Here is a 27,768-nt window from a genome sequence, read left to right as displayed (position 1 = left end):
TGCTTCTGGAAGGGGTGAAGCCCACTTCGTGTAACCCCATCAACTGAAATTATTCTCTTACACCTCTCCTGCACATGCGCACTCCTACACAATGCACAACCAGAAAGCCCGTTTCATGAACGCGCCCGTAACAGGCGCGAGCAGGACGCTTTCTACGTACGTGACGTCATTTCGCAGCAGCACCAGACGTTCCCCGAGTTTTTTTTTTTTTTCTAACAGCTTTATTGCCAAGTGAAAAGCGAAATCCAGACTGGCTTCAGTAACAGCAGCACAGCAGGACTAGTTCTCCAAGGCAAATGAGAGAAGAGGCGGGAGAGCAGCTGTGGCAGTAACCGTTGGACTCGGGCCGGCCTCGCCATGAATCTGTGTGGGAAGGAGCTGTCCAACCTGCTGGGCATCATGACGGAGGAGGCGTGCAATAATACATTCGAGGGCCTCTCCACCGCCTTCCACCATTACTTCACGAAGGCCGATCATTTTCGGGTTGGATCGGTGTTGGTATTGCTCCTGCAGCAGCCCGACCTGTTGCCCACCTCCCCGCAGCGCCTCACCGCCCTCTACCTGCTGTGGGAGATGTATCGTACAGAGCCCATGGCCGCTAACCCTTTTGCCGCGGTCTTCGCCCACCTCTTGAACCCCCCGCCCTCGGAGGAAGCCGAGAGGCCGCTGTCAGGTATTGTGAAGCCATGCTGGGACTTGTAGTTCCTTGGTCAGGCCATAGGAGTTCCTGCAGTTTATAAATGACAGGAGGCGCAGGCACTGCCATGTATTTCATTGGAGTAACCCCATGGAGTGGTCACAGCTGCTCTTCCACCGTGCTTTACACGGTCGCACATTCTTTCCAGGCCATGATGCATCGCTTCAGCAGCTGATCACTAGTGGCCCTTACTACCGGTTGTCTAAACCAGACTGCGCCTTTAAAGGGGTTGTCTCCCTTCCGCAAAAAACTTTCTCTACATAATAAATGTTAATACAAGGCACTAACTAATGTATTGTTATTATCCATATTGCTTCCTTTGCTGGCTGGATTCATTTTTCCATCACATTATACACTGCTCGTTTCCATGGTTAGAGATCACCCTGCAATCCATCAGCGGTGGTGGAGCTTGCACACTTCAAGAAAATAAAAAGGCCTCTGGTGGCTGGGTCTGTGGGAGCTCACATAGTGTGCAAGCATGGCCACCGCTGATGGATTGCGGGGTGGTCGTAACCATGGAAACGAGCAGCGTATAATGTGATGGAAAAATGAATCCAGGAGGCAATATGGACAATCACAATACATTAGTAAGTGACTTGTACTAACTTTCTCCCATGCTATTTGCTGAAGTGAGACAACCCTTTAAGGGCTCATTTAGATGAACAGCTTTCCCAGGTGTCGGACATACAGCACCCAGGCTGAACACTGATGGACCAGTTCTCCTGGGAGTTTGCTTCCATGGACTGTCGGTCCATTCTGACTAAATCCCAGCATCTTCTTCTGTTTATTTTTTTTACCCTGGACCCATTTAAGTGAGTGAGGTCAGTCGAAAAAGGGGGGAAAAAAAGCCCATCATTGTGCGGTCCGTTATTCACTCTTTGGTAGGAGGTAGTGTTGAGCGAAGAGACGGTTTCCTCAGACGGACCCTAAAACGCTGCTCCGCTTCCAGAGCGGAATGGAGACGGAACGGAGCCAAACTGATGCATTCTGAGCGGATCCTTTTCCATTCAGAATGTATTAAGGCAAAACTGATCCGTTTTGGACCGCTTGTGAGAGCCCTGAACGGATCTCACAAACGGAAAGCCAAAACGCCAGTGTGAAAGTAGCCTTAGTGCCTCCTACTAGTGTTGAGCGAAGAGAGCTTCGGATGCCTCATCTGAAGTCTCTCCGTTCAAAACTTCGGAATAATACTGTACGGAGATCCGTCTCCATACAGTATTAGAATGTATGGGCTCTGATGAGGCGAAGTTAGTGATTCGTGAAGTTGAGTGGGACTTTGTTGAATAACTTCGGTAATTGATTTTAAAGTGGAAAACTACTTAATGGAGACGGATCTCCGTACAGTATTATTCCAAAGTTTTGAACGAAGCGACTTCAGATGAGGCATCCAAAGCTCTCTTTGCTCAACACTAGTAGGAGGCCCTAAGGCTACTTTCACACTGGCGTTTTGGCTTTCCGTTTGTGAGATCCGTTCAGGGCTCTCACAAGCGGTCCAAAACGGATCAGTTTTGCCCTAATGCATTCTGAATGGAAAAGGATCCGCTCAGAATGCATCAGTTTGGCTCCGTTTCGTCTCCATTCCGCTCTGACACAATAGAAAACTGATCCGTCTCATTGACTTTCAATGGAGTTAATGACTGATCCGTCTTGGCTATGTTACAGATAATACAACCAGATCCGTGCATGCGGGTGTATTGTAATGGATCCGTTTTTGCAGATACATGATGGATCCGCCCAAAAGCCTGAGGCTTCATTCACATCACCGTTTAGCCTTTCTGTTCTCCTGCTCCGTTTAGGAGCAGGAGAACGGGAAGGATGGATTCGGCACATAACTGAGCCAAACGGAACCTAAGGACCCCATAGAATATGTCCTGCGCGCACAACTTTTGTCTCCACTCCAAAATCATCATCTGAGCGGAAACATAACGGACCCCATTATAGTCTATGTATGGGGTCCTTAGGTTCCGTTCAGCTCAGTTATGTGCCTTCTCCGTCCTTTACGTTCTCCTGCTCCTAAACGGAGCAGGAGAACAGCAAGGCTAAACGGTGATGTGAACGAGGCCTTAGTCTGCATTCTTCCATTTTATTATTTTATTCACTTGAAAATGAATGCCATGCTGATGCCATCTGGACTAACTGAATGCAGCCGAGACCTGATTCACCACGGATGGAAAATCATCCTTATTAGGCCTCTTGCACACGACTGTATGCCCTCTGAGATATACTGTCCGTGAGCACACAGCATCATAGACTACAATAATACTGCGCACGTCGGGCTGCCCGTGGGGCTATTGTCCCGCACTCATATGCAGGGCTGTGGCGTCGGAGGCAATTTTGGTTACCCGGAGTTGGCAAAAAATGAACAGACTCCGGCTCCTACTAGATTTAAGTTGGAATAAAAAAAAGCAAGTTTAAATGTCCCAATTCACAAAAAGTTATAATTAGTTACCGTATTTTTTCACCCTATAAGACGCACCTGCCCATAAGACGCACCTAGGTTTTTGAGGAGGAAAATGAGAAAAAAAATATTTTGAACCAAAAGGTGTGCTTTTGGTGGGTTTTAGGGGTGCACCGAAATTCCGGCGGCCGAAAATATCGGCCGAAAATGGGCCTAGTCCAGAGTAACAACTCTGCAGGCAGAGCGGAGGGCGGCGTAACGTCACTTACTCACGTGACGCGCCTGCTGCGCCTCCTTCATTCATAAAGTGGGCGGAGCAGGTGCGTCACGTGAGTAAGTGACGTTACGCCGCCCTCCGCTCTGCCTGCAGAGTTGTTACTGGAGCGTCACGATTGTAAGGTAAAATAAAGATGCAGTGAGTAATTAGTCTGCTGTGAGCAGCAGGGCCGGGGCTGTTATGGGTAGGGGGATCGGTCTATGGCACTGCTATGGGGAGGGGGGAATCTGTGCACTGTTATGGGGAAAGGGATCTGTGCACTGTTATGCCCATAACAGTGCACATATCCCCCCCCTCCATAACAGCGCCACCCACAGATGAATTTCATTCATGAAAAAGAATTATTAATAAAATCATTTAAAAAAAAGTATTTTAAAAGTATTTGGGCAAAAAGGCAGTTTCGGTTTCGGTCAAGGGCATCCTGAATTTTCGGTTTCGGACCAGAATTTTCATTTCGGTGCACCCCTAGTTTTGACCTAATGGTGGTCTGTGGGTGGCACTGTTATGGGGGAATCATTGTGGGGGCATCTGTGGATGACACATATATAGCATCTTATGTGTCATCCACAGATTTCCCCCCCCCCCCCCCCCCCCCCCCCCCATAACAGTGTCCCTGTGTAGTAAATGGGGGCCGGCATCTGTTTCTGTAATGGCAGCGGGGCCCGGTGCCTGCTTCATTCATAAAGTGGGCGGAGTAGGCGCGTGACGTAGTGAGCTACTCTAAGAGCGCCCACCCGGCCTCCTGACTGCCAAGAAGTTAGTAGTAAGTAGTACAGCGCTAGATTTAAGATGATTGGAATACTTTAACAATACCCACAAGTTAGATATGATTACCGTATACTACAGTGAGCGGGGCCCGGTGTAGTAGAATACAGTGACTGCACCGGGCCCCGCTGCCATTACAGCAGTGCTTCTCAATTATTTTCTGTCATGCCCCCCCCCCCCCTAGGAAGAAGAATACATTTCATGCCCCCCGCGCGACTGTAAATAGTATCATTTGTCTATAAAATTGTTATAAGTACACCTCTGCATAACACTGTATCCTTATTAACGTATAAGAGAATAAAAAAAGAAAGAAATGTGGATCGGACACACACTTATGGGGGCATCTGTGGATGACGAACACTTATGGGGGGGCATCTGTGGATGACGAACACTTATGGGGGGGGATCTGTGGATGACGGACACTTATGGGAGGGGATCTGTGGATGACGGACACTTATGGGAGGGGATCTGTGGATGACGGACACTTATGGGAGGGGATCTGTGGATGACGGACACTTATGGGAGGGGATCTGTGGATGACGGACACTTATGGGAGGGGATCTGTGGATGACGGACACTTATGGGAGGGGATCTGTGGATGACGGACACTTATGGGAGGGGATCTGTGGATGACGGACACTTATGGGAGGGGATCTGTGGATGACGGACACTTATGGGAGGGGATCTGTGGATGACGGACACTTATGGGAGGGGATCTGTGGATGACGGACACTTATGGGAGGGGATCTGTGGATGACGGACACTTATGGGAGGGGATCTGTGGATGACGGACACTTATGGGAGGGGATCTGTGGATGACGGACACTTATGGGAGGGGATCTGTGGATGACGGACACTTATGGGAGGGGATCTGTGGATGACGGACACTTATGGGAGGGGATCTGTGGATGACGGACACTTATGGGAGGGGATCTGTGGATGACGGACACTTATGGGAGGGGATCTGTGGATGACGGACACTTATGGGAGGGGATCTGTGGATGACGGACACTTATGGGAGGGGATCTGTGGATGACGGACACTTATGGGAGGGGATCTGTGGATGACGGACACTTATGGGAGGGGATCTGTGGATGACGGACACTTATGGGAGGGGATCTGTGGATGACGGACACTTATGGGAGGGGATCTGTGGATGACGGACACTTATGGGAGGGGATCTGTGGATGACGGACACTTATGGGAGGGGATCTGTGGATGACGGACACTTATGGGAGGGGATCTGTGGATGACGGACACTTATGGGAGGGGATCTGTGGATGACGGACACTTATGGGAGGGGATCTGTGGATGACGGACACTTATGGGAGGGGATCTGTGGATGACGGACACTTATGGGAGGGGATCTGTGGATGACGGACACTTATGGGAGGGGATCTGTGGATGACGGACACTTATGGGGGGGGATCTGTGGATGACGGACACTTATGGGAGGGGATCTGTGGATGACGGACACTTATGGGAGGGGATCTGTGGATGACGGACACTTATGGGAGGGGATCTGTGGATGACGGACACTTATGGGAGGGGATCGGTCTATGGCACTGTTATGGGGAAAGGGATCTGTGCACTGTTATGCCCATAACAGTGCACATATCCCCCCCCCCTCCATAACAGCGCCACCCACAGATGAATTTCATTCATGAAAAAGAATAATTAATAAAATCATTTAAAAAAAAAAGTATTTTAAAAGTATTTGGGCAAAAAGGCAGTTTCGGTTTCGGTCAAGGGCATCCTGAATTTTCATTTCGGTGCACCCCTAGTTTTGACCTAATGGTGGTCTGTGGGTGGCACTGTTATGGGGGCATATGTGGGTGGCACTGTTATGGGGGAATCATTGTGGGGGCATCTGTGGATGACACATATATAGCATCTTATGTGTCATCCACAGATCCCCCCCCCCCCCCCCCATAACAGTGTATCCTTATTAACGTATAAGAGAATAAAAAAAGAAAGAAATGTGGATCGGACACACACTTATGGGGGCATCTGTGGATGACGAACACTTATGGGGGGGATCTGTGGATGACGAACACTTATGGGGGGGATCTGTGGATGACGGACACTTATGGGGGGGAACTGTGGATGACGGACACTTATGGGGGGCGATCTGTGGCTGGCACTGTTATATATGTGCCATCCACAGACCCCCCCCACCCCATAACAGTGCCATCCACAGTGCCCCCCCCCCAGCCCATAACAGTGCCATCCACAGACCCCCCACCCCTTAACTGTGCCATCCACCAATTCTGTGTGCCCGCCGCCGTTTAAAGTTATTAAACATGCCCCCCTCACTCCTAATAGTACCGTATATCTTCTGTATAATGGCGGCAGGCGCGTCCCTCAGTGACGTCACTTGTCTGCGTCGCCTGTTTCATTCATAAAGCAGGCGGCGCAGACATGTGACATCACTGAGGGCCGACCGGCCTGCCTGCCGGCATTATACAGAAGAAATTCGCACACCCCAAAGGCCGGCCCTAAACGAGCCCCCCTTCACGGAGCCTGGCGCCCCACTATTTGAGAAACACTGCATTACAGAAACAGATGCCTGGCCCCCATCCCCTCCTCCCTCTCAGACTATTCACCGCATGGTCGCAGCATTCGCCCCCCATAACAAGCACTGCTATTTTTACCCCACTTTTGCGAAAAATAAGGTACTTCTCTACTGTATGAATAAAGGCCAATGCGTGCAGTGCGTCACGTTACCGCAAAACGAACACGTTAAGTGACCATGAAGAAGCATGCCTTTTATATGCTTCACTATATGGCACGCAACGCAGTTAAGGAGCGGCAATACTTATACTTTCCATAGTGTTGTGTTCCGCTGTTACAGGGAATGCAACGCCCATGGTTAACCTAGCCTCTCACTGATAACTGATTAAGTAAATATGTTTTTTGCAGGACTAGAGACACTTGTATAAGTGAAGGGAATGGATAGTCAATAGCTCAAGACTGAAGCTGTAAACCATTTGAAAAACTGCTGTCATTCAGCTAAGGCTATAAAAACGTGTAAACTCAGATTAAACATGACTAAGGGCTCTTTCACACTTGCGTTCTTGTCTTCCGGCATAGAGTTCCGTCGTCGGGGCTCTATGCCGGAAGAATCCTGATCAGGATTATCCTAATGCATTCTGAATGGAGAGAAATCCGTTCAGGATGCATCAGGATGTCTTCAGTTCCGGAACGGAACGTTTTTTGGCCGGAGAAAATACCGCAGCATGCTGCGCTTTTTGCTCCGGCCAAAAATCCGGAACACTTGCCGCAAGGCCGGATCCGGAATTAATGCCCATTGAAAGGCATTGATCCGGATCCGGCCTTAAGCTAAACGTCGTTTCGGCGCATTGCCGCATCCGACATTTAGCTTTTTCAGAGTGGTTACCATGGCTGCCGGGACGCTAAAGTCCTGGCAGCCATGGTAAAGTGTAGTGGGGAGCGGGGAGCAGTGTACTTACCTTCCGTGCGGCTCCCCGGGCGCTCCAGAGTGACGTCAGGGCGCCCCAAGCTCATGGATCATGTGATCACATGGATCACGTCATCCATGCGCATGGGGCGCTCTGACGTCATTCTGGAGCGCCCCGGGAGCCGCACGGACTGTAAGTATACCGCTCCTCCGCTCCCCACTACTACTATGGCAACCAGGACTTTAATAGCGTCCTGGGTGCCATAGTAACACTGAACGCATTTGGAAGACGGTTCCGTCTTCAAATGCTTTCAGTACACTTGCGTTTTTCCGGATCCGGCGTGTAATTCCGGCAAGTGGAGTGCACGCCGGATCCGGACAACGCAAGTGTGAAAGAGGCCTATGGGAATCTACTAGGGAAATCATGTTTTACAATAAATGCCCCTTCCTGGATCCCCCCCACTGCCCTATCTTCAGCAGAAGATCAGCACACAAAGGAGAAGGCAGAGGCTTCCTAGCCAGTAGTTCTGTGCTAATGACATGTATGTTGCCTTTCTTTCCTTCAAGGAATGTATTAAATACAGAGAAGTCTGAGTCGGAGTCAGAAGTACCAAAAACTGAGGAGTCGGAGCATTTATCTACCGACTCCACAGCCCTGCTCATATGATTTTAGGAGTGCAGGACGATACCACTGCGGGCGGCCCGACGTGCTCAGTATCATTATAATCTATGAGGCTGTGTGCTCCCGTGCGCACGATCAATGCCGCTCTGGGACATATGACCTGCTCACGGACCTTATATCTCAGAGGGCATACGGTCGTGTGCAAGGGCCCTTAAGCCAATAGAATGTGGAATAAGCCTTTAAAGCGGTTGTGCCGAGTATCCACAAGATAGGAGATAACCAACTGATCGGAGGGGGTCTGACCGCTGGGACACCCTCCCGAACCTGAGACTGGGGATCCCACTTTCCCATCCTGATACTCGGTTATTTTGGGCAGTCCCATGGACAGGTAGGGCGCATGCTCAACCTGCTACTCCATCAGGTTGCAGGGGTGTGGAAATAAAAAATAAAAAAAACTACTTGTCGAAGGACTCAAGCGGGGGCTCGATCTACTTGTCCCTCATGACAATCTACTTGTCCTGATACAAAAAATAATTTTAAATCAAAACCATATTTCAATGCACCGCCACGCTTCCTTATGCAGGGAGGTGGCTGGCTTGCGTCCCAGTCTTTGTGGTGTGAAATGACTCTAAGTTTAGTCCTCGTTCACACCAGATGATTCTGTCCAGAATGCACTACATCGCGGCCGGCTCACTCTGTTGTGGGGCAGGAGGGAGCGTGACGATCCATTGAAGTGAATGGCACCGTAGCCACAGCCGCCGGCGATCGGATGCACGGGATCGCAAGGCACAATTATGCCTGAGGTCCGGTCAAAATGCTGCATTGTGTTTGGACTGGACCGCAGGCATAATGTGCCTTGTGATCCTGTGCAGCCGATCGCATTGCAGCCGTTGAGCATGGTTATGGTGCCAATCACTTCAACAGACCACTACGCCCCCCCCTGCCCCATAATATAGTTAGCCGGCCGCAATGCGGTGCAGTGCATTCTGGACAGAATCGGGCCGAGACGCACTGCCTGGTGTGAACGAGGCCTTAATGTGATCACAGCAATTAGTTTAGTGCACATTACTACCCGTACCTCTAGGTGGTTTAGGTAAATTAGCTGCTGATGTGGCATGGAAAGGACCCCCCCCCACACCTTCCCAGTTTGTCAACACCTGCAGAAAGGGGGTCCTCTTGGGGATTCTATCAATGCCCCTGGCTCTGTCACTGCTCCTCCCCCGAGCCGGATACGTGACGGAACCTCTCATTGCTCCACCGCTCCAGCTCTGTCATTTCTTCTTATGTACTCTGTTACTATGTTATCGGATGGAGCTGTTCACCGCAGCGCTGCTCCCATCCACTTCAATGTGTAGTTTCAGCTCTGCGGGGGTGCAAGGAGTCAGACACCCGCTGATCAGATATCGATGGCCTAGCCTAGACAAAGGATGCCAATATGAAAATGCTGGACAACCCCATATTTTTAATTAAGACCAATTTAAAAATATATATTTTTAGCTCAAAATGAGTAAAATGCAGTCATATGTTAAAGGTAAAAAACGTGATTTTAAAAAATAGGTTATTTTCTGATGCCGCGTTCCCTTTTTCATTAGCTTGCAGCTGACAATCTACTGGGCATCACTAATGACAAGGCAGATGTATTCACACATCTGGTTTACTGCAACCAAATGCACAATGGGCCAGATTTATCATGACTCTGACAGCTCACTCCACTTTCACATATGGCTGAAGTCAGTTTTAGCCAAGTCAGATTTATGATCGGCCCTTTAAGACTGTAATAAATGTGGTTTGACGGTAGCAGTTTATTCGTCAGTAATCAGCTTTACAAAAGTCGCACATCCTTACGAAAAAGTCGCACATTTTTATGAAAAAGTCGCATGTTCTATTAAAGTCTCGTAAGATAAGCATGGTCCTCACTGGAGTGAAATTGCGCATTTTTTGCGACTTTTTAAATAGTCCCAATAGCAAATCTGTCTAGAGATTCATTTACATAAGAAAACACGCCCACTTTCAGAAAACTGGCGAGCATAGTGCAGAGCAGAAAAAAGTCGCAAATTTGTGCACAGTTTTAGCGTTTGCGCATTTTTTTGCGACTTTTTCACTCCATTATTCTGACTTGCGCTAATGATAAATCTGGCCCAAAAATGTCTTTTCCATGGTGGTTTTTGACTGCGCAGCACACTACCTGCCCATGTGAATAAGCCTCTGCTTTATCTGAGCTATTACTTTGAGGTTATGAAGTGAAAATGATTCATTAACTGAAAAGGTCTTATCTCTGCAGGATTCTTACCACCCATCACGCCACCTGAAAAATTCTTCCTCTCGCAGCTGATGCTTGCACCGCCCAGGGAACTGTTTAAAAAGACTCCCAGACAAATTGCCGTTCTGGATGTGGCCAATCTGGCCCAACCTGTGGACATCAGTGGCCTTCAGTTAGCGCTTGCAGGTAACAGGCGCGGTGTCACAGCATGCATAGGAAAGGGGATCTGTCAGCTCCACAGACATGTCTGTTTTACTAAATAATTGTGTTCCTATAACAGAACTGAATCGTGTTTTCTTGGAACTCTGAATTGTGCCATTCCTCCGTTATTCCTCCTAGAAGGAGATTCTGTTCAGACGGTGCCAACAGAACCATACGGTGTACAGCAGGGATCAGCAACCACCGGCACTTCAGCTGTTCTGAAACTACAACTCCTAGAATCCTCCTTTCACTTCTATGGGAATTACAAGAACATCCAAGTACAAGTGCATGCTGGGAGTTGTAGTTTCACAACAGCTGGAGTGCCAAAGGTTGCTGATCCCTGGTGTAGGGTATGGAAATTATCTTTTGGTCCTGGTAAAACAGGAGGGGGCATGATTGGGGTGGGGACAATGTAGAAACCCTAAATGTGTCAATTTCCTCCATATTATTATTATTTTTTTTTTATGTGTTTTTGGAGCAGATGCATTAGTAAAACTGGGCAAATATTCCTAACTCACAATAAAAAAAATTTTTTATAAAAAAGAAGGGACCTTATATATGGTCAGTCACAATGTATAATCAATAAATGCTGCTATAGGATCTACTGAGATGAATAAAGGGGTTGTACCACAAAATGATACTACATTTTTTTATTTTTTTTAAACCTGCACCTGGATCTGAATACTTTTGAAATTGCGGGTAATTAAGAATTAAGTATAGCCAGTGCGCAATTCAATAAAACATATCTGTATAGCGCCACCTGCTGGTCTTTTCCTTATTTGTCCACCTTGCTGAGCTGGTCGCACATGCTCAGTTCCATACCTCCAATCCCACTACCTGTATCTACTATTAGAAGCTGTGACCGTTATAGGGAGAGAGCTGCAGCAGAATGGACACGCTTTCTGAGCTGTGGTAGGCAGAAGTACGGCATAAAGACACGTCCCCTTGAGCTGCCCGCTTGATATAAATCTAGCAGAGCAAAAAATGGGGAGATCTCTGGATCCATGTGATGTACAGGGCTGGTTCTAGCTTTGTTAGAAAGAGACCGTCATGTACTGTATAATGTCATTTATTTTTTACATTAGTCATGGGATAACTTCTTTAATTAAATTCAGGAGACCCATATACCGATAATAAGTACAGCTTAAAGGGGTTGTCTCCCCTCCTTATTTACAGGCTCCCTCGGGGCCTCTGTTCCCTGCTTGGGGCGGAGCGGAAGGCACAGTGAGCAGGGTAGGGAGGATGCAACCCTGCCCCTTGCTTGTGCGTGCAGGCCCCCTGTAAATCCTACGAGCTTGTAAAAATAAAAAAAAGCTCAGACGTGGTGGCCGGGAGTGACCTACACACGCACTCGCTCCCGTGCCACCAGATCAGCCGGCCGATAGGGTCTCTGTGCGCCTGCGCGGCCACTGCTGATAACATTACAGCGGTGGCCGTAACCCCTAGAAACGAGCATGGAATTTGGAGCAATTTAAAGAGGAATAAGAGGTGACAGGCAAATTGGAAAATGGATCTATATTACAGAAACCATCCTAGGACTACAAGGAAGTGATTAAATGGTGATTACTGAGGTGAGACAACCCATTTAATGTAAAGGTATATTTGTATATGGCCACCAACAATTACCGAATTGTGTTACTGACCAGATTGTGACACATTGAGGCACAGGATGCACTTTAGACCCCAGGGGTTTATTCCAATGTTCAGCACTAGCGGTTCTGGGAACCCAGTCGTATGTAACCTGGGTCATATCCACCATTCTATTGTTGTACATCACCACTTGCCTGCTAAGGGCTATTTCACATGAGTGTGTGCAGTCTGGAATTCAGGCTACATGTGTGAGTGTGATCCTCCGTTCTGAACTTGCAGGAGTGCACAGCATTATACTGACTTATAATTCTGTGTATCTTTGCTTGACCTTACTGATACAGAATCCTACTGACAGCTTTATGTCAGTATTGGGGTCCATTCAGACACCCGTAGAATGGGTCCGGATCCGTTCCGCATAATTGCGGACCTATTCATTTTCAATGGGGCTGGAAAAGATGCAGGTCCGCATCCACATTTCTTGTCCGCAGACCCGAACTTCCAGCAGCTGCGGACGAGAATAGGAATTCTCTATTAAGTGCCTGCGATGTGCGGCGTCGGTGTTTTGCGGATCGCAAAACACTACAGACGTCTGAATGGACCCTGATCCTGTAGAAATAAGGTCATACAGAGACACACAGCATTATAAATCAGTATAATGCCGTGCGCTCCTGCAAGATGAGGAGTGTCCAGAACGGAGGATCACGCTCACACATGGAGCTTGAATTCTGGACTGCACATGCTCATGTGAAACAGCCTTCAGCGGCTCAGTTGAAATGAATGGGTACATGAGGCCTAATCGGAAGATTTGAAGGAAAAATGCATTTGCAGACCTCTATTAATAACTATTGTGTTCTCTCTTAGAGCGGCAGTCTGAGCTCCCGACCCAGAGCAAGGCCAGTTTCCCGAGCATCCTAAGCGACCCTGATCCTGATTCTTCTAATTCTGGATTTGACAGTTCGGTTGCTTCACAAATCACTGAGGCTTTGGTTAGTGGCCCGAAGCCACCTATAGAAAGTATGTGTCGCCCTGAAAAATGGAATGGCAGATGCTAGTCAGTGTTTATATGTTACTTTTACTCTTCTCAGTCGTGTCATGGCAAGGGATAAGCAGACCTATAAAAATTCATATGATCTTAGAGCAGAGCCTTATGGTAACCCTAATTTTGCTTGTTTCAGCATATGCTTTTTCTCGCAGGAGTTGCCTGGTAGAGGCTTAGTTCTGCCTCCCCATTGAGAACACATGCATGCTCATCCAATGTGAGTGCATGTGTATGGAGGAGGCAGGAGGAATAGCTGCCAGCTGAATGAGGTTTTGCTGATAACTGTCTACGGAGGGGATAAGCAATAGGGATCGACCGATATTATTGATTTTTTTTCGAGCCGATACGATAAAGTGAACTTTCAGGCCGATAATTTATACCGATATTTTATCTCTAATATATATTATATTAGTTGGTAGTCACTGAGGTGGTGGAAATTTTGCATTTGGCACTAGTATATTCTAAATGTAAATGATAAATTAATAAAGCCCTTAGTTGGTAGTCAATTTATAATTTACATTTATAATATCCTAGTGCCAAATGCCAATTTCCACACTATCCCCCCATCTCACTGATTTTATTAACCCCTATCAGATGAATAAAATAAAAAACTCCTCACCTCTCCTGCGACGCAGCTCCTCTACATCTCCGGGTCTGGCGTCTCGCTCCCCTGTCTTTTCCGGCCCGCGCTGCACTGTCGCACTACGTCCTGACGCTGTAAGGGGTCAGGACAGTGCAGCGTGGGCCCCATCAAAGAAGACTAGGGATGGTGAGTATCGGAAGCGCTTGCTGAGCTTCTTCCCCTCTCCCGATGCATACTAGTGCACGCTTCCATAATGGAAGCGCTCACTAGTATTTGCTTTATACGCATTATCGGTATATCGGCAAGGTTAGATACCGATAATGTACAAAATCCTGAATATCGGCCGATAAGATCGGTACTTCCAATAATCGGTCAATTCCTAATCGGCAACCTCCAGCACTCCAGCTGTTCTCAAACTACAACTCCTAGAATCCTTTTTTCACTTCCATGGGAGTTACTAAAACAGCCAAGAAAGTGCATGCTGGGAGTTGTAGTTTCACAGCAGCTGGAATGACAAAGGTTGCTGATCCCTGGTCTACAGTGTCTGGCCTCTTTACAGAGATCTGTAGACGGTAACATAACTAGAACTGCTCCACAGAGTACAGTGCATGGTGTCTTTCATGATTGACATTTGGATTTGGTAGCAGCTTTTATTGCCAAAATAAAGTGAACATCAGGGCTGTCGTATGCTGATGTTTGTACTTTATTTTTAATTGTAATTGCGGATTTACAATATAGGGATTTTTATTTTATACTTATTCACTGTAGCCTCTCCTGACATGTCTGTTTTAGTAATTGCTTACATTCCCTATATAACAATAAATCTGGAGTCTTTTTGTGCCATTCCTATATTACTCTTGCTAGAAGTTTATGAATAAGTGTATAAATAGGTTACAAGTTAGGGTTTGTGTCCCTGCACAGTCACTCCCATTTTTGGCACTCCTTAGGACATTATATATACATTAAATATATCCATTTTAGATACTGTGTGTCAGTTCTGGAGTGCCAAAAATGTTATCGGTGTCATACTTTAATATTGTTGGTCTAAAGGTGGAAGACAGGTGTTTTGTTTTGTTTTTTGTTTGTTTTTTTAGCGCTTGAAGATTACGCTGAGTCCTCAATTTGTATAATTGACACCAATTAAATTTTTATATTTACAGTCTGACACTAGCAGCTCTGATTGGGTAATGACAGACCCCCCCCCTCCCCAAGCTGGTAACAGCCAGATGCAAATGCATTTGTAAAATTATGCATTTGCAGAATTGTTATTACAAGAGAAATGCAATTATTTACTAAAATATAGAAGTGGCAGGTCCTCTGTAAATACATTTGTGTCTAAATATTTTGTCAGGTATTAAGTTTCATCATTTCACTTGTCCTCTTCTGTGTCATAGTCTCTACCATTTGTCATCTCCACTACCCATCCTCTTAGAAAGTATTATAAAGTAAAATGAATTTTAAGATTCTAGGATAATCATGATATGGTGACATACATTATTTTTAAAGGGGTTGTCCAAGGCTTTGAAATTGATAACCTATCCTAAGGATAGGCCATAAATATTAGATTATTGGGGGTCGAATCACCATTGATCAGCTGTTGTAATTTCAGTGCCAGAACTGTAGCTCTATCCATTGTGTAGTGGACCAGGTCAATCTACTTCCCACTGGACGGAGCTACAGGGTAACAGCTTGTTGGTGGGGGTGCGGGTTGTTGGATAGGCCATCAGTATCAAATCCTGGACAATCCCTTTAAAGTACTTGTGCAATTTTTATATAGAAAAATAATAAAAATAAAGCAGTGTAAATCTGATGGTAATTATAGAATATAAGTTTTAGGCAAAAAGAAAATCTATTTCCCTAGTTCTGTTCTGGCCTTTTGTTTACATGCTGTTGCAGAGCTGTGGGGGTGTGTAACAACCCTCTGAGGTTTTCCTCATGAATATTTGTGTGTGTCAACAAAGACTGCCTTTCCCCTCCCCCCTTCTCTGCAAAGGGAGTGAATAAAATAATAAAATTGCTGCCCTGCCTGCAGTCTGACTGCTGGGATACTCATGTTGTATGCGTTGGACTGCAAGTCCCAACTGTACAGTACAATGACATTTGCTGATACACACAGGATCTTCCTCCTACCTGTTCTTGTGCAATGCTCTGCAGACACTTCCTCACAGAGAGCAGAAAAGTACAGAGGAGAGGACTCCTTCAGTCTTTGTCTCTTCTGTGCCTGGAGAAGAGGAAGCCCTGCAGATGCTCAGTACCTGAGGCACAGCCTCCAACACTGAGTCTGTGCTGCTTATGGTTTAAGGGGTTAAACCTTGCTGAAGTATCCAGTGGAAGGGGAGACAGAGCAGACAGCTCAGCCAGCAGATTGGGCAGTGTAGGAGGGTGTGGCCAGCATATCAGGCAGTGCAGGGGCATGGCTTGTCACTTCAACCAGCACAATCCACAGTGACACTCCGTACACAGAGACAGACCTCCTCAGGCTTGTGCATGGAACGTCATCAGAGCAGGAAAAGAAGGTCATGTGACGCACGGCTAACTAGGAGAACAGGGCCACTGGAGATGAAGTAAATGCACTGAAAACCCCTTACATTTGCTTAGTTAGAAACATACAAAGAACAAAATATTAACTTGGACAACCCCTTTCAAGCTTTGATCACATATTTCAGGCAAAAATGAATAACCTATCACATTGTAGAGTGTTTCATTTGTGATTTTGGTAATTGTTCTTTCCAGGCCATTTTCGCCCAGAGTTCATTCGTCCTCCTCCACCTTTGCATATTTGTGAAGATGAGCTTGCTTGGTTGAATCCAATCGAACCTGATCATGCCATCAAATGGGACAAGTCAATGTGTGTGAAGAACAGCACCGGCGTTGAGATCAAACGTATAATGGCCAAAGCCTTCAAAAGCCCACTGTCTTCTCCTCAGCAGACACAGGTGATTGTCTTATTCCAGAAGCTGCATCCCGTTCAGTCAGTGTTCGTAAGAGACCCCATTGCTGTATTACACGGGTTGTCTCCTCTGAACATTTCCTTTCCATTCAAATGCCTTTGGGGGAGAGCCCCCTCTATCAATCGGAGTGAGGAACTGACTTTTTTGCGCTGAGGATTGCAGACCCCATTCAAGTGAATGTGTCCGATGACGGTGGGTGCCCGCCCCTGCATTGCGGACAGCAGCATGGCACACGGTCATGTGCATGAGGCCTTATGATATAAAAACAGAATCTTCTTCTTTTCTTAGTGGGAGCTAGTACTTCCCTATGGTTTAGTTGCTCTTTCGTGGGAGGTATTTATTTATTTTTTCCTTCCATTTTTCTGCTGCACCCTTCAGATTGATCCTTTCTCTGTCCTAAGGAGCTTTGCGATATGAAAGGTGGAAAATGATTGGCTGCCATGGGCAACTAAGCCAGTTTTTCTTTGTACCAGCTTTGATAATTCTCCTCCACATAGGCTTTGTCTTGTCAACCACTAATATTGCCAAAATATTTAAAGGGGTTGCCTACTAATAGCATGTATCATCTATAGTGTTGAGCAAACTTGTTTTTTAAGTTCGGCGTCTAAAGTTCGGGTTATTGAAGAATTCCGTTATGGTCTGTGGTAGCGGAATCCATAATGGGATTCTTCAATAACCCAAACTTTGGACGCAGAACTTAAAACACAAGTTCGCTCAACACTAATCATCTATGCATAGGTTTGGTGCTAAAAGTATGACCACTGGGACTGACTGCTGGCCAATCCCTTTAACAGGGTTTTCCAAGATTTTGGGCATTTACGGTACTGGTTAAAAAACACATACTCGCCTGGTTCCTGTCGCTCCTTTCTGGCTCTATTTGGTGATCTTCTGGTCTCTTTACTTCCAGCGAGGATTAGGGTTGTTGCGGGTATCGAAATATCGATACCCGCAATCGATACTTTTGTCCCGGTATCGATATGATACCAGGATTTGACATTTATCGATACTAGGCTGCGCTACTGCATCAGAGAACATGGAGCGCACTGCTCTCAGCATGCACGTGTTCTCCTCAGCAGCACAGGGGATAAGGAGTCACCCTCTCCCTGTGCCGCTGCTGCCAATAAGAAGAGAGAGGGGCGGGCGCACTGTGCCACCAATGAAAGTTAACGTTTAATACAAATACCGGTTCCTGCAGCAGAATCGCATAGCCGCTAAGGGGTTAACTGCCGCTGATCGCAGCTCCCTGCTATGTGATTCTGCTGCCAGCGCCCGCCTCCTGTAATAAAGGTTAATTAGCATTGGTGGCAGAGTGCGCCTGCCCCAACCCCCCAGTATTAAATCATTGGTGGCAGTGGCCACAGGTTCCCCTCTTCCCCTCCTCATTGGTGGCAGTGGCAGCTTCTGATTGGAGCCCCAGCAGTGTAATCCTGGGGCCATGATCGGTTACCATGGCAGCCAGGACACTACTGACGCCCTGGCTGCCATAGTCAGCTCCCTGCTGCTGTGTGTACTATGCACTATCAGGGTGAATAGACAAGGGATGAAAAGATCCCAGGTTCTAGCCCCTAAGGGGGAAATAGTTATTAAATAAAAAGTACAAAAAAACTAACAAATTAAGTATAAATCGCCCCAATTTTACAAATAAAATATATAGACAATAAATAAACATATCACATATTGCCACGTCCGAAAAGTCCAAACTATAAAAATATATATTTTTTTTTAAATCTCCTATGCAGTGAACGCCAGAACAGAAAAAAAAAATAACTGCACTATTCGGCATTTTTTTTATTTTATTTTATTTTTATTTATTTTAATGCGCAATGCACGCGGCTTTTTTTTTTTTTTTTTCTCCGAATGGCATCGAGTATCACAATACTTTTTTATGGTATCGAAATCGAATCAAAATTTTGGTATTCCCAACAACCCTAGTGAGGATATAGATATGGTCAAGTATGCCACAGCTAATGTCTGGCCTGAACAGTGGCATGTCACTACTGGGTCTCATGCTGCGTGGTGGCTTGTCACCGCTGAGGTTAATCATTTGCTGCAGTGGCGCACAATGCCTCATCTATACTCCTGCTGGGAGTAAACATCCGGGGCACGGAAGACCGGCGAATGGAGCGGTGGGGAGCAGGTGAGTTTGAGCTTTTCTTACCACACACTCTGACGGATGGCTAAAAATGGGCATAATCCTGGAAAACCCCTTTAACCCCTTAAGGACATAGGACGTACCGGTACGCCCTATTTCCCGAGTCCTTAAGGACACAGGACGTACCGGTACGTCCTGACTTAAAATCTGTATTCCGGCGCCCGAGGGGTTAAACGGAACGGGATTTCGGCTGAAATCCTTCAGCCGGCATACTGTGACAACGCCAGGGGGGGTCATGTGACCCCCCCGTGTCGGCGATCGCAGCAAACCGCAGGTCAATTCAGACCTGCGGTTTGCTGCGCTTTTTGCAGTTTCTGATCCCCGCGGTCCCTGACCGCGGCGATCAGAAACTTTAGAGTGGCTAAAATCTATATTTTTCACCCCCCCCTGCACCCCTGCATGATTTGATGCCGGCGGGTGGTGCGGGGGGGGTGTCGCATGCGGTGGGGGCGTTGCGGGAGGCGGGCGGTGCGGCAGGCGGGATCGCGATCCCCCGCCCGCCTCCCCATGAATGATCGTTGGCTTCTAGTGGGTATACCAGGGTGCCAGCACATTGCTGGCACCCTGGTATAAACGGCTGACATCTGTGCAGATGTCAGCCGTTTAACCCTTTCCATACCGCGGTCCGTACGGACCGCTGTATGGAAAAAGTTAACTGTCATCTGTCAGGGAGCTCCCTCCCTCTCCATCGGGGGGCTGCTGTGCCTTTGCAGCCCCCCGATGGAGAGGGAGAGAGCCCCCAGAGAGCCCCCCTCAGCCCTGTGCTTACCCTTCCCCGTCTGCGAAGTTCTGAGCAGACGGGGAGGGTTCCCATGGCAACAGGACGCCTGCTCAGGCGTCCTGCTGTCCATGGTGCTGAACAGATCTATGCTGAAAGCATAGATCTGTTCAGTGTAAGTAAAATACAGTACAGAACAATATATATTGTACTGTACTGTATTATACAGACATCAGACCCACTGGATCTTCAAGAACCAAGCGGGTCTGGGTCAAAAAAATGTAAAAAAAAGTGAAAAAAGTTAAGATAAAAAAAAATAACATTTATCACTGAATAAAAATTAAAAAAATAAAATAAACTACACATATTAGGTATCGCCGCGTCCGTAACGACCTGATCTATAAAATGGTCATGTTACTTTCCCCGCACGGTGAACGCCATAAAAATAAAAAAATAAAAACTATGAGAAAATTGAAATTTTGCCCACCTTACTTCCCAAAAAAGGTAATAAAAGTGATAAAAAAAGTCGCATGTACGCCAAAATAGTACCAATCAAACCGTCATCTCATCCCGCAAAAAATGAGACCCTACTCAAGATAATCGCCCAAAAGCTGAAAAAACTATGGCTCTTAGACTATGGAAACACTAAAACATGATTTTTTTGTTTCAAAAATGAAATCATTGTGTAAAACTTACATAAATAAAAAAAAAGTATACATATTAGATATCGCCGCGTCCGTATCGACCGGCTCTATAAAAATATCACATGACCTAACCCCTCAGATGACCACCGTAAAAAAATAAAAATAAAAACAGGGTAAAAAAAAGCCATTTTTTGCCATCTTATGTCACAAAAAGTGTAATAGCAAGCGATCAAAAAGTCATATGCACCCCAAAATAGTGCCAATCAAACCGTCATCTCATCCCGCAAAAAATGAGACCCTACTCAAGATAATCGCCCAAAAACTGAAAAAACTATGGCTCTTAGACTATGGAGACACTAAAACATTTTTTTGGTTTTAAAAATGAAGTTATTGTATAAAACTTACATAAATAAAAAAAATGTATACATATTAGGTACCGCCGCATCCGTGACAACCTGCTCTATAAAATTACCACATGATCTAACCTGTCAGATGAATGTTGTAAATAACAAAAAAAAAAAACGTGCCAAAAAAGCTATTTCTTGTTACCTTGCTGCACAAAAAGTGTAATATAGAGCAACCAAAAATCATATGTACCCTAAACTAGTACCAACAAAACTGCCACCCTATCCCGTAGTTTCTAAAATGGAGTCACTTTTTTGGAGTTTCCACTCTAGGGGTGCATCAGGGGGGCTTCAAATGGGACATGGTGTCAAAAAAACAGTCCAGCAAAACCTGCCTTCCAAAAACAGTATGGCATTCCTTTCCTTCTGCGCCCTGCCGTGTGCCCGTACAGCGGTTTACGAACACATATGGGGTGTTTCTGTAAACTACAGAATCAGGGCCATAAATAATGAGTTTTGTTTGGCTGTTAACCCTTGCTTTGTAACTGGAAAAAAAATATTAAAATGGAAAATCTGCCAAAAATTTGAAATTTTGAAATTGTGTCTCTATTTTCCATTAAATCTTGTGCAACACCTAAAGGGTTAACAACGTTTGTAAAATCAGTTTTGAATACCTTGAAGGGTGTAGTTTCTTAGATGGGGTCACTTTTATGGAGTTTCTACTCTAGGGGTGCATCAGGGGGGCTTCAAATGGGACATGGTGTCAAAAAAACAGTCCAGCAAAATCAGCCTTCCAAAAACCAAACGGCGCACCTTTCACTCTGCGCCCCGCTGTGTGGCCGTACAGTAGTTTACGGCCACATATGGGGTGTTTATGTAAACAGCAGAGTCAGGGCAATAAAGATACAGTCTTGTTTGGCTGTTAACCCTTGCTTTGTTAGTGGAAAAAATGGGTTAAAATTGAAAATTAGGCAAAAAAATGAAATTCTCAAATTTCATCCCCATTTGCCAATAACTCTTGTGCAACACCTAAAGGGTTAACGACGTATGTAAAATCAGTTTTGAATACCTTGAGGGGTGTAGTTTCTTAGATGGGGTCATTTTTGGGTGGTTTCTATTATGTAAGCTTCGCAAATCGACTTCAGACCTGAACTGGTCCCTAAAAATTGAGTTTTTGTAAATTTCTGAAAAATTTCAAGATTTGCTTCTAAACTTCTAAGCCTTATAACATCCCCAAAAAATAAAATATCATTCCCAAAACAATTCAAACATGAAGTAGACATATGGGGAATGTAAAGTCATCACAATTTTTTGGGGTATTACTATGTATTACAGAAGTAGAGAAACTGAAACTTTGAAATTTGCAAATTTTTCCAAATTTTTGGTAAATTAGGTATTTTTTTGTGCAAAAAAAAAAAAATTTTTTGACTTCATTTTACCAGTGTCATGAAGTACAATATGTGACGAAAAAACAATCTCAGAACGGCCTGGATAAGTCAAAGCGTTTTAAAGTTATTAGCACTTAAAGTGACAATGGTCAGATTTCCAAAAAATGGCCTGGTCCTTAAGGTGAAAATGAGCCCGGTCCTTAAGGGGTTAAGTGTTGTGCACAGGGTAGAGGCGGTACTAAGGAGATGTATTAACTCCATATGACAAAGTACCATGCTCAGTTGTTTACCGGCATATGGGGCTATTCTCCCAAAAAGCATACAGAAGATGTCACTTATGCAATGATTTTCAAATCTGACACCCTATGCACCCTTATAGGTACCTTTTTATATGACACTAGTGTGACACGGAGCAGCAATACCGCCATATGCATAAGGCTTTACGTAATTGATAGTGTTTTAGATGTACTTAAATTTCTCTGGTTTATTTGAATGTTATACTGGGTTCAGCAGATAACCCTGGGCTACAATTTAGATTTTAGCTTGCACTACAGCCACTGGTGAGGCCTCAAGCATCCCCATTTTCTGGCTGGTTTTACTGCTACCCTTTTACAGTAGCTGCATTGAATTACAAATGGGGAGATGAAGGGAGGAGGGTGTTTCAGGATTATATACAATCCCATTTTCAAATCTTGGCTTTTTCACTAAGGCTCAGTTCACACCTGAGCGTTCTGAAAGGAGCGCTCTGTATGCGCGATTGTACGGACGTTTACAAGCGCGCATACAGAGACAAGTGTGCACACAGTGTCGCGCGTTCCCGAAAGTCTATGTACGGGAACGCGCGACAAGCGCCCAAAAAAACGCTCCTGTACTTGTGTGAGCGTCGGGCGTTTTACAGCGCGATCGTACGCGCTGTAAAACGCCCAGGTGAGAACCATTCCCATAGGGAAGCATTGGTTTCTCCTTGTTGAGCGTTTTACAGCGCGTAGGAACGCGCTGTAAAACGCTCAGGTGTGAACTGAGCCTAATAAAACGTTGTTAGTTGCTCAATGAATTAATAGGGTAGATTTTTAAAGGAGCCTGGTTTTCTGCTGTGATGCCTCTTGGTGCCAACTTCAGAAAGTCTGAATACGGTTTTCCTTTATCTTTCCTGCTTACAGCTACTTGGAGAGTTGGAAAAAGACCCCAAACTGGTTTATCACATCGGCCTCACCCCAGCTAAGCTTCCTGATCTAGTGGAAAATAATCCTTTGGTTGCCATTGAAATGTTGCTGAAGTTGATGCAGTCTAGTCAAATTACAGAGTATTTTTCTGTTTTGGTCAACATGGATATGTCCCTGCATTCGATGGAAGTAGTTAATCGGTAAGTGTTTGCATTGTTAGATGGTTATTATTGAGGGTTTTTTTTTTTTTTTTTATACAGCATAAAGTTCTGGACCAGTGAGGAAATGTTTCAGTGGTGAAAAATATTTTATGTAAAAGCCATTACATAAAATTTGTAAAAAGTAAAATATTTTTTTCCAGGTATTGCCAAGTGGGTTGTCTCTAAAGCAAATCTATGATCAAATAGTAAAATGAATGTGGTTTAGTCTAGTCTCCCATCCTTGTGTGTCTGTGGAACCTCGGGTGACAGCATGGCCAGAACAATGTACTGTGTGGACAGTCCGTTTTTGTGGCTGGAAATTAGTGGCACAGCGGTATGTATGCTACAAAAGCATATCTTTAATGCATTCACAAGATTAAAAGCAGTAAGTGCAGGGCATCTGTCAGTACAATACTGGGTTTCACCATTGAAAGGGTTTTCCAGGACCAGTATATAGATTGCTTATCTACTGGATAGGCCATTACTATTCGATTAGTGTGGGTCCAACTTTAGGTACCCCCACCAATCATGGCCATGACACTCGCTGTGCATATAATAGTGTCGCTGCAGGGTATTGCGGCTTCATCCAATTCCAGTGAACTAAGCTGCAGTACCACCGCTACTAAATAGAGGGCACGCAGATAGATGTACTAGGGTAAATGCTAAAAAGGCGCACCACTGCCCCTTCAAACTGTTTCAGTTGGGGTAGGAGTCGGCCTTTTCTGCGGGCCTGGCATCTCCATGTACTGCAGGTTTGCCACTGAATGGCCAGCATGCAGTAATAAATTACCACTGCAGAGGGAATCCATGGCCAACCAGAGCTTTCTTTGGCTGGAACAGCTGATTGGCGCTGATCCCAGGCGAACCTGTCTTTAGCAGAGAAAAGTGAGCCTTAAAATTATGGGTTGTATGTATGCTGATGGCTTGTTTTATTCTGCAGACTAACTACAGCAGTTGATCTGCCACCTGAATTTATCCATCTTTATATCTCCAACTGTATATCCACTTGTGAGCAAATTAAGGACAAATATATGCAGGTAGGTTAATTACATAATGAACTGGAATGAGACCACCTTATACACAGTCTTTAAAGGGGGGATGCAATCCTATATCTTCAGAGAGGAGTTTTACATACTTTCTCCACGTGTGTACCGAGCATTAGAAAAATGTGTGAGTGCCAAGCTTTGTCAGGCTGTGATGTCTTGCCTGCTGATTGCAAGGAGCTGGCTAATATGCCCAAAAGAGCTATTTGCATGTAGGAATAAATGTCTACCTACTAGGCTCTGTTCAGACCTTGTTTTCTCCTTTTTTAAAGGGGTATTCCGGTTCTAGAAAGTTATCCCCTATCCACAGGGGACCCCACTGATCACAAGAATGGGGGCCCTGTACCCTATGGAGTCCCCCTGAAGTGGAAGGAGCGGCGGGTCGGAAAAGCACGCCACTGCTTAATTTGATTGCACATTGGAATAAATGGCTCTGTACCCACTATCACTGGCGCTCCCATAGAAATGAATGGAGCAGTGGTGCACTTTTCCCACCAGTCTCTCCATCCACTACAGGGGGGGCTCCATGTTTTACAGGTCCCTGTGATCTGTGGTGGTCCCAGCATTAGGACCCCCACCGATCTCATGGTTATCCCATATCCTGTGGATAAGGGGTAACTTTCTAGAACCGGAATACCCTTTTAAGCTTGGCATATATCCGTGGAAAAGATCTCGTGCATACTTGAAACCTATCCAACATATGCTGGGTGCATGTGTCCTTTTGGCTTATCATTGGCTGTTCTTAAAGCGAACCTTTCACCTCATTTTCACCTTATAAACCAGCAACAGTACCTTATAGATTATCTTGAGTGTGTTGTTATGCATGTTAGTGCCGCTTTCCTGGGCTCTTTATACTTCAAAAAATCGTCTTATAATCTTCACATTCTGTGCTCCAACAGTCATGCAAACAGTCAAGGGGGTAGCCCTTCCATCTCCTCTGGCCGTACCGCCCCTGCCCTAACCCCTCCTCTATGCTCCTAACTGACAGCCGGCTCAGTCCCCGGGACGGCGCTTCTGAAACCTGCGCATGCGCCGTCCTCCTGATTCGCCGCGCAGTCCCGTCTTTCTTGCTGACAAAAGCGCGATCATGTAAGAGAATCGCGCATGCGCCTTACGCGATGCCGGCCTGTCTGCTCTCCCTCCCGTGTGCGCGCTCCACTATTGTCAGCAAGAAAGACGGGATCGCGCGGCGAATCAGGAGGACGGCGCATGCGCAGGTTTCAGAAGCGCCGTCCCGGCGACTGAGCCGGCTGTCAGTTAGGAGCATAGAGGAGGGGTTAGGGCAGGGGCGGTACGGCCAGAGGAGATGGAAGGGCTACCCCCTTGACTGGTTGCATGACTGTTGGAGCACCGAATGTGAAGTTTATAAGACGATTTTTTGAAGTATAAAGAGCCCAGGAAAGCGGCACTAACATGCATAACAACACACTCAAGATAATCTATAAGGTACTGTTGCTGGTTTATAAGGTGAAAATGAGGTGAAAGGTTCGCTTTAATGTTTCTATTGCTATATACTGTATAGGAAAGCGTAGTATGCTGCTCTTTCCTGTACAATAAAAAGGTATACCTTTTTGGTGTGTGTATGTGTGTTTTTTTTTTTTTATTTTATGATGGGAAATGCATGGTTGGTGAAAGTGACAAACATCATGTGATTATACCTGTAAGGGCTCATTCACACGACCGTATGAATGATTCTGCGGACCCATTCATCTACAAAAAATATAGAGCATGTACTATTCTTGTCCACAATCGCGGACAAGAATAGGCATTTTTTTTTTTATATAGCGCAAATTGCAGAACACACGGCTGGTATCTATGTTTTGCAGACCGCCCAATATGGCACGGTCATCTGAATGAGGCCCAAAGCTCCTTACTACATCTATCTATCTGATTTTTATTTTTTTATTTTTTTTCACAAAAAAATAAATAGTTGAAGCCTCCCTTTTGCTACTTTACTGCTATAAGTGTATTGAGCATAATACAATAAGTGGACAAATGGATTTGGATTCATTTATCTGTTTGTCGAGATAAATTATAAAGTGTTCACAAGCACACATTCTAGTCTCTATTTACATAGTACCTTTTTTCCTGACATTATTCAGTTTGAATTAATAAAAAATATATTTATTTTTTATTTTTTTTCCTTTCCTCAGAATCGTCTGGTGAGACTAGTGTGTGTTTTCCTGCAGTCTTTAATTAGGAATAAAATAATTAACGTCCAGGACTTGTTCATAGAGGTGCAGGCATTCTGCATAGAGTTCAGCAGGATCCGGGAAGCAGCTGGTCTGTTCAGGCTCCTGAAGACTTTGGATACCGGAGAAAACCCAACAGAAGCGAAACCTGCTAAATAATCCACGTTCTTGGTCACCGAACTGATCTTTTCTTGCATCTTGTCCCCCTATCTCTGTTTATGGCATAACAGTACTTGTATGTCCCATTCAGATCCAAGCAGGTGGTACCAGAATATTTGTGCCTGTGATGACATGTAATGCCCAGAATTTCACTACTTCCACCTGTACAGGAAGATTAGAACCTACTTCTATGTAATCTGTGATAGATGCTTTCATCTGCAAGCAGTATGTAGTTGTAAGAGGGTCCCAGACATGGTTTGGCCAATGAAATTACCACCATGTTGTACATATCTTGCATATGTAATCACATTTTGCTGTGGTGCTCTTAATTTCAGCCTGAAGAATGCTGTGCTTTGGAGTGAAGTGAAATGACACATATTGCATTGTTATATTAACAATGAAGCTAGCGAATATATCAGGGGGTCCTTAACCTGTTTGCCATAGACTGTTGGTTACTGGATGGAAATAATTGGACAGTGCAGACACTTTCTCTCTGAATGTGGCCCAGGTTATATTAGGGAGGAGATGTAATGTAAATATACATGACACTTGTGATTTTTTAAGTCATTATCTCTACAATATTACCAAAATATTCTGCAAGTAAAGACTATTGCAAGGTATTGTATGTAGTCTACAACGTATTTCTCATGCATTGGTTTTTGTCATGTTAACAAATACCACATTGCTGTTTTTTTTTTTTTTGTTTTTTTTTATTAAAATCATCTGTCCTGGAAGTCTATTATATTCACTGAAATAAAAAAATTAAAAACATTTTTTTATGAGAGAGCAGACATAAAGAACATTTCTTGGTAATTAGACAAGTTGTGAAATTTGGTCTTCCACCATGGTTGAATGGTTTCCTTTATGTAGAGTGGTTCAGGTCAATCTGCTACATTATGGGGGCATATGTGTCCAACACTTGGAAAGGTATTCTTGTAACCTCGGGGGGGGGGGGGGGATT

General features: G+C 45.3%; 1 protein-coding gene across 1 annotated transcript; it reads left to right on the top strand.

Annotated features, from left to right (window-relative positions):
* Positions 1-357: 357 nt before the first annotated feature.
* On the top strand, positions 358-27,514 carry CNOT11 (CCR4-NOT transcription complex subunit 11). The gene is made up of 7 exons (XM_040425025.1): positions 358-673; positions 10,462-10,626; positions 13,093-13,245; positions 16,587-16,789; positions 23,211-23,413; positions 24,354-24,450; positions 26,610-27,514. Exons 1-7 carry the CDS (start codon positions 358-360, stop codon positions 26,805-26,807), a joined length of 1,335 nt encoding a protein of 444 aa, XP_040280959.1. The 3' UTR covers positions 26,808-27,514.
* Positions 27,515-27,768: the final 254 nt, after the last annotated feature.

The sequence above is a fragment of the Bufo bufo genome, chromosome 3 (genome assembly GCF_905171765.1).
Source record: "Bufo bufo chromosome 3, aBufBuf1.1, whole genome shotgun sequence".
Taxonomy (NCBI): Eukaryota; Metazoa; Chordata; class Amphibia; order Anura; family Bufonidae; genus Bufo; species Bufo bufo.
Note: the sequence above shows the minus strand (reverse complement) of the source record. Positions and strands in the feature narration are given on the sequence as shown.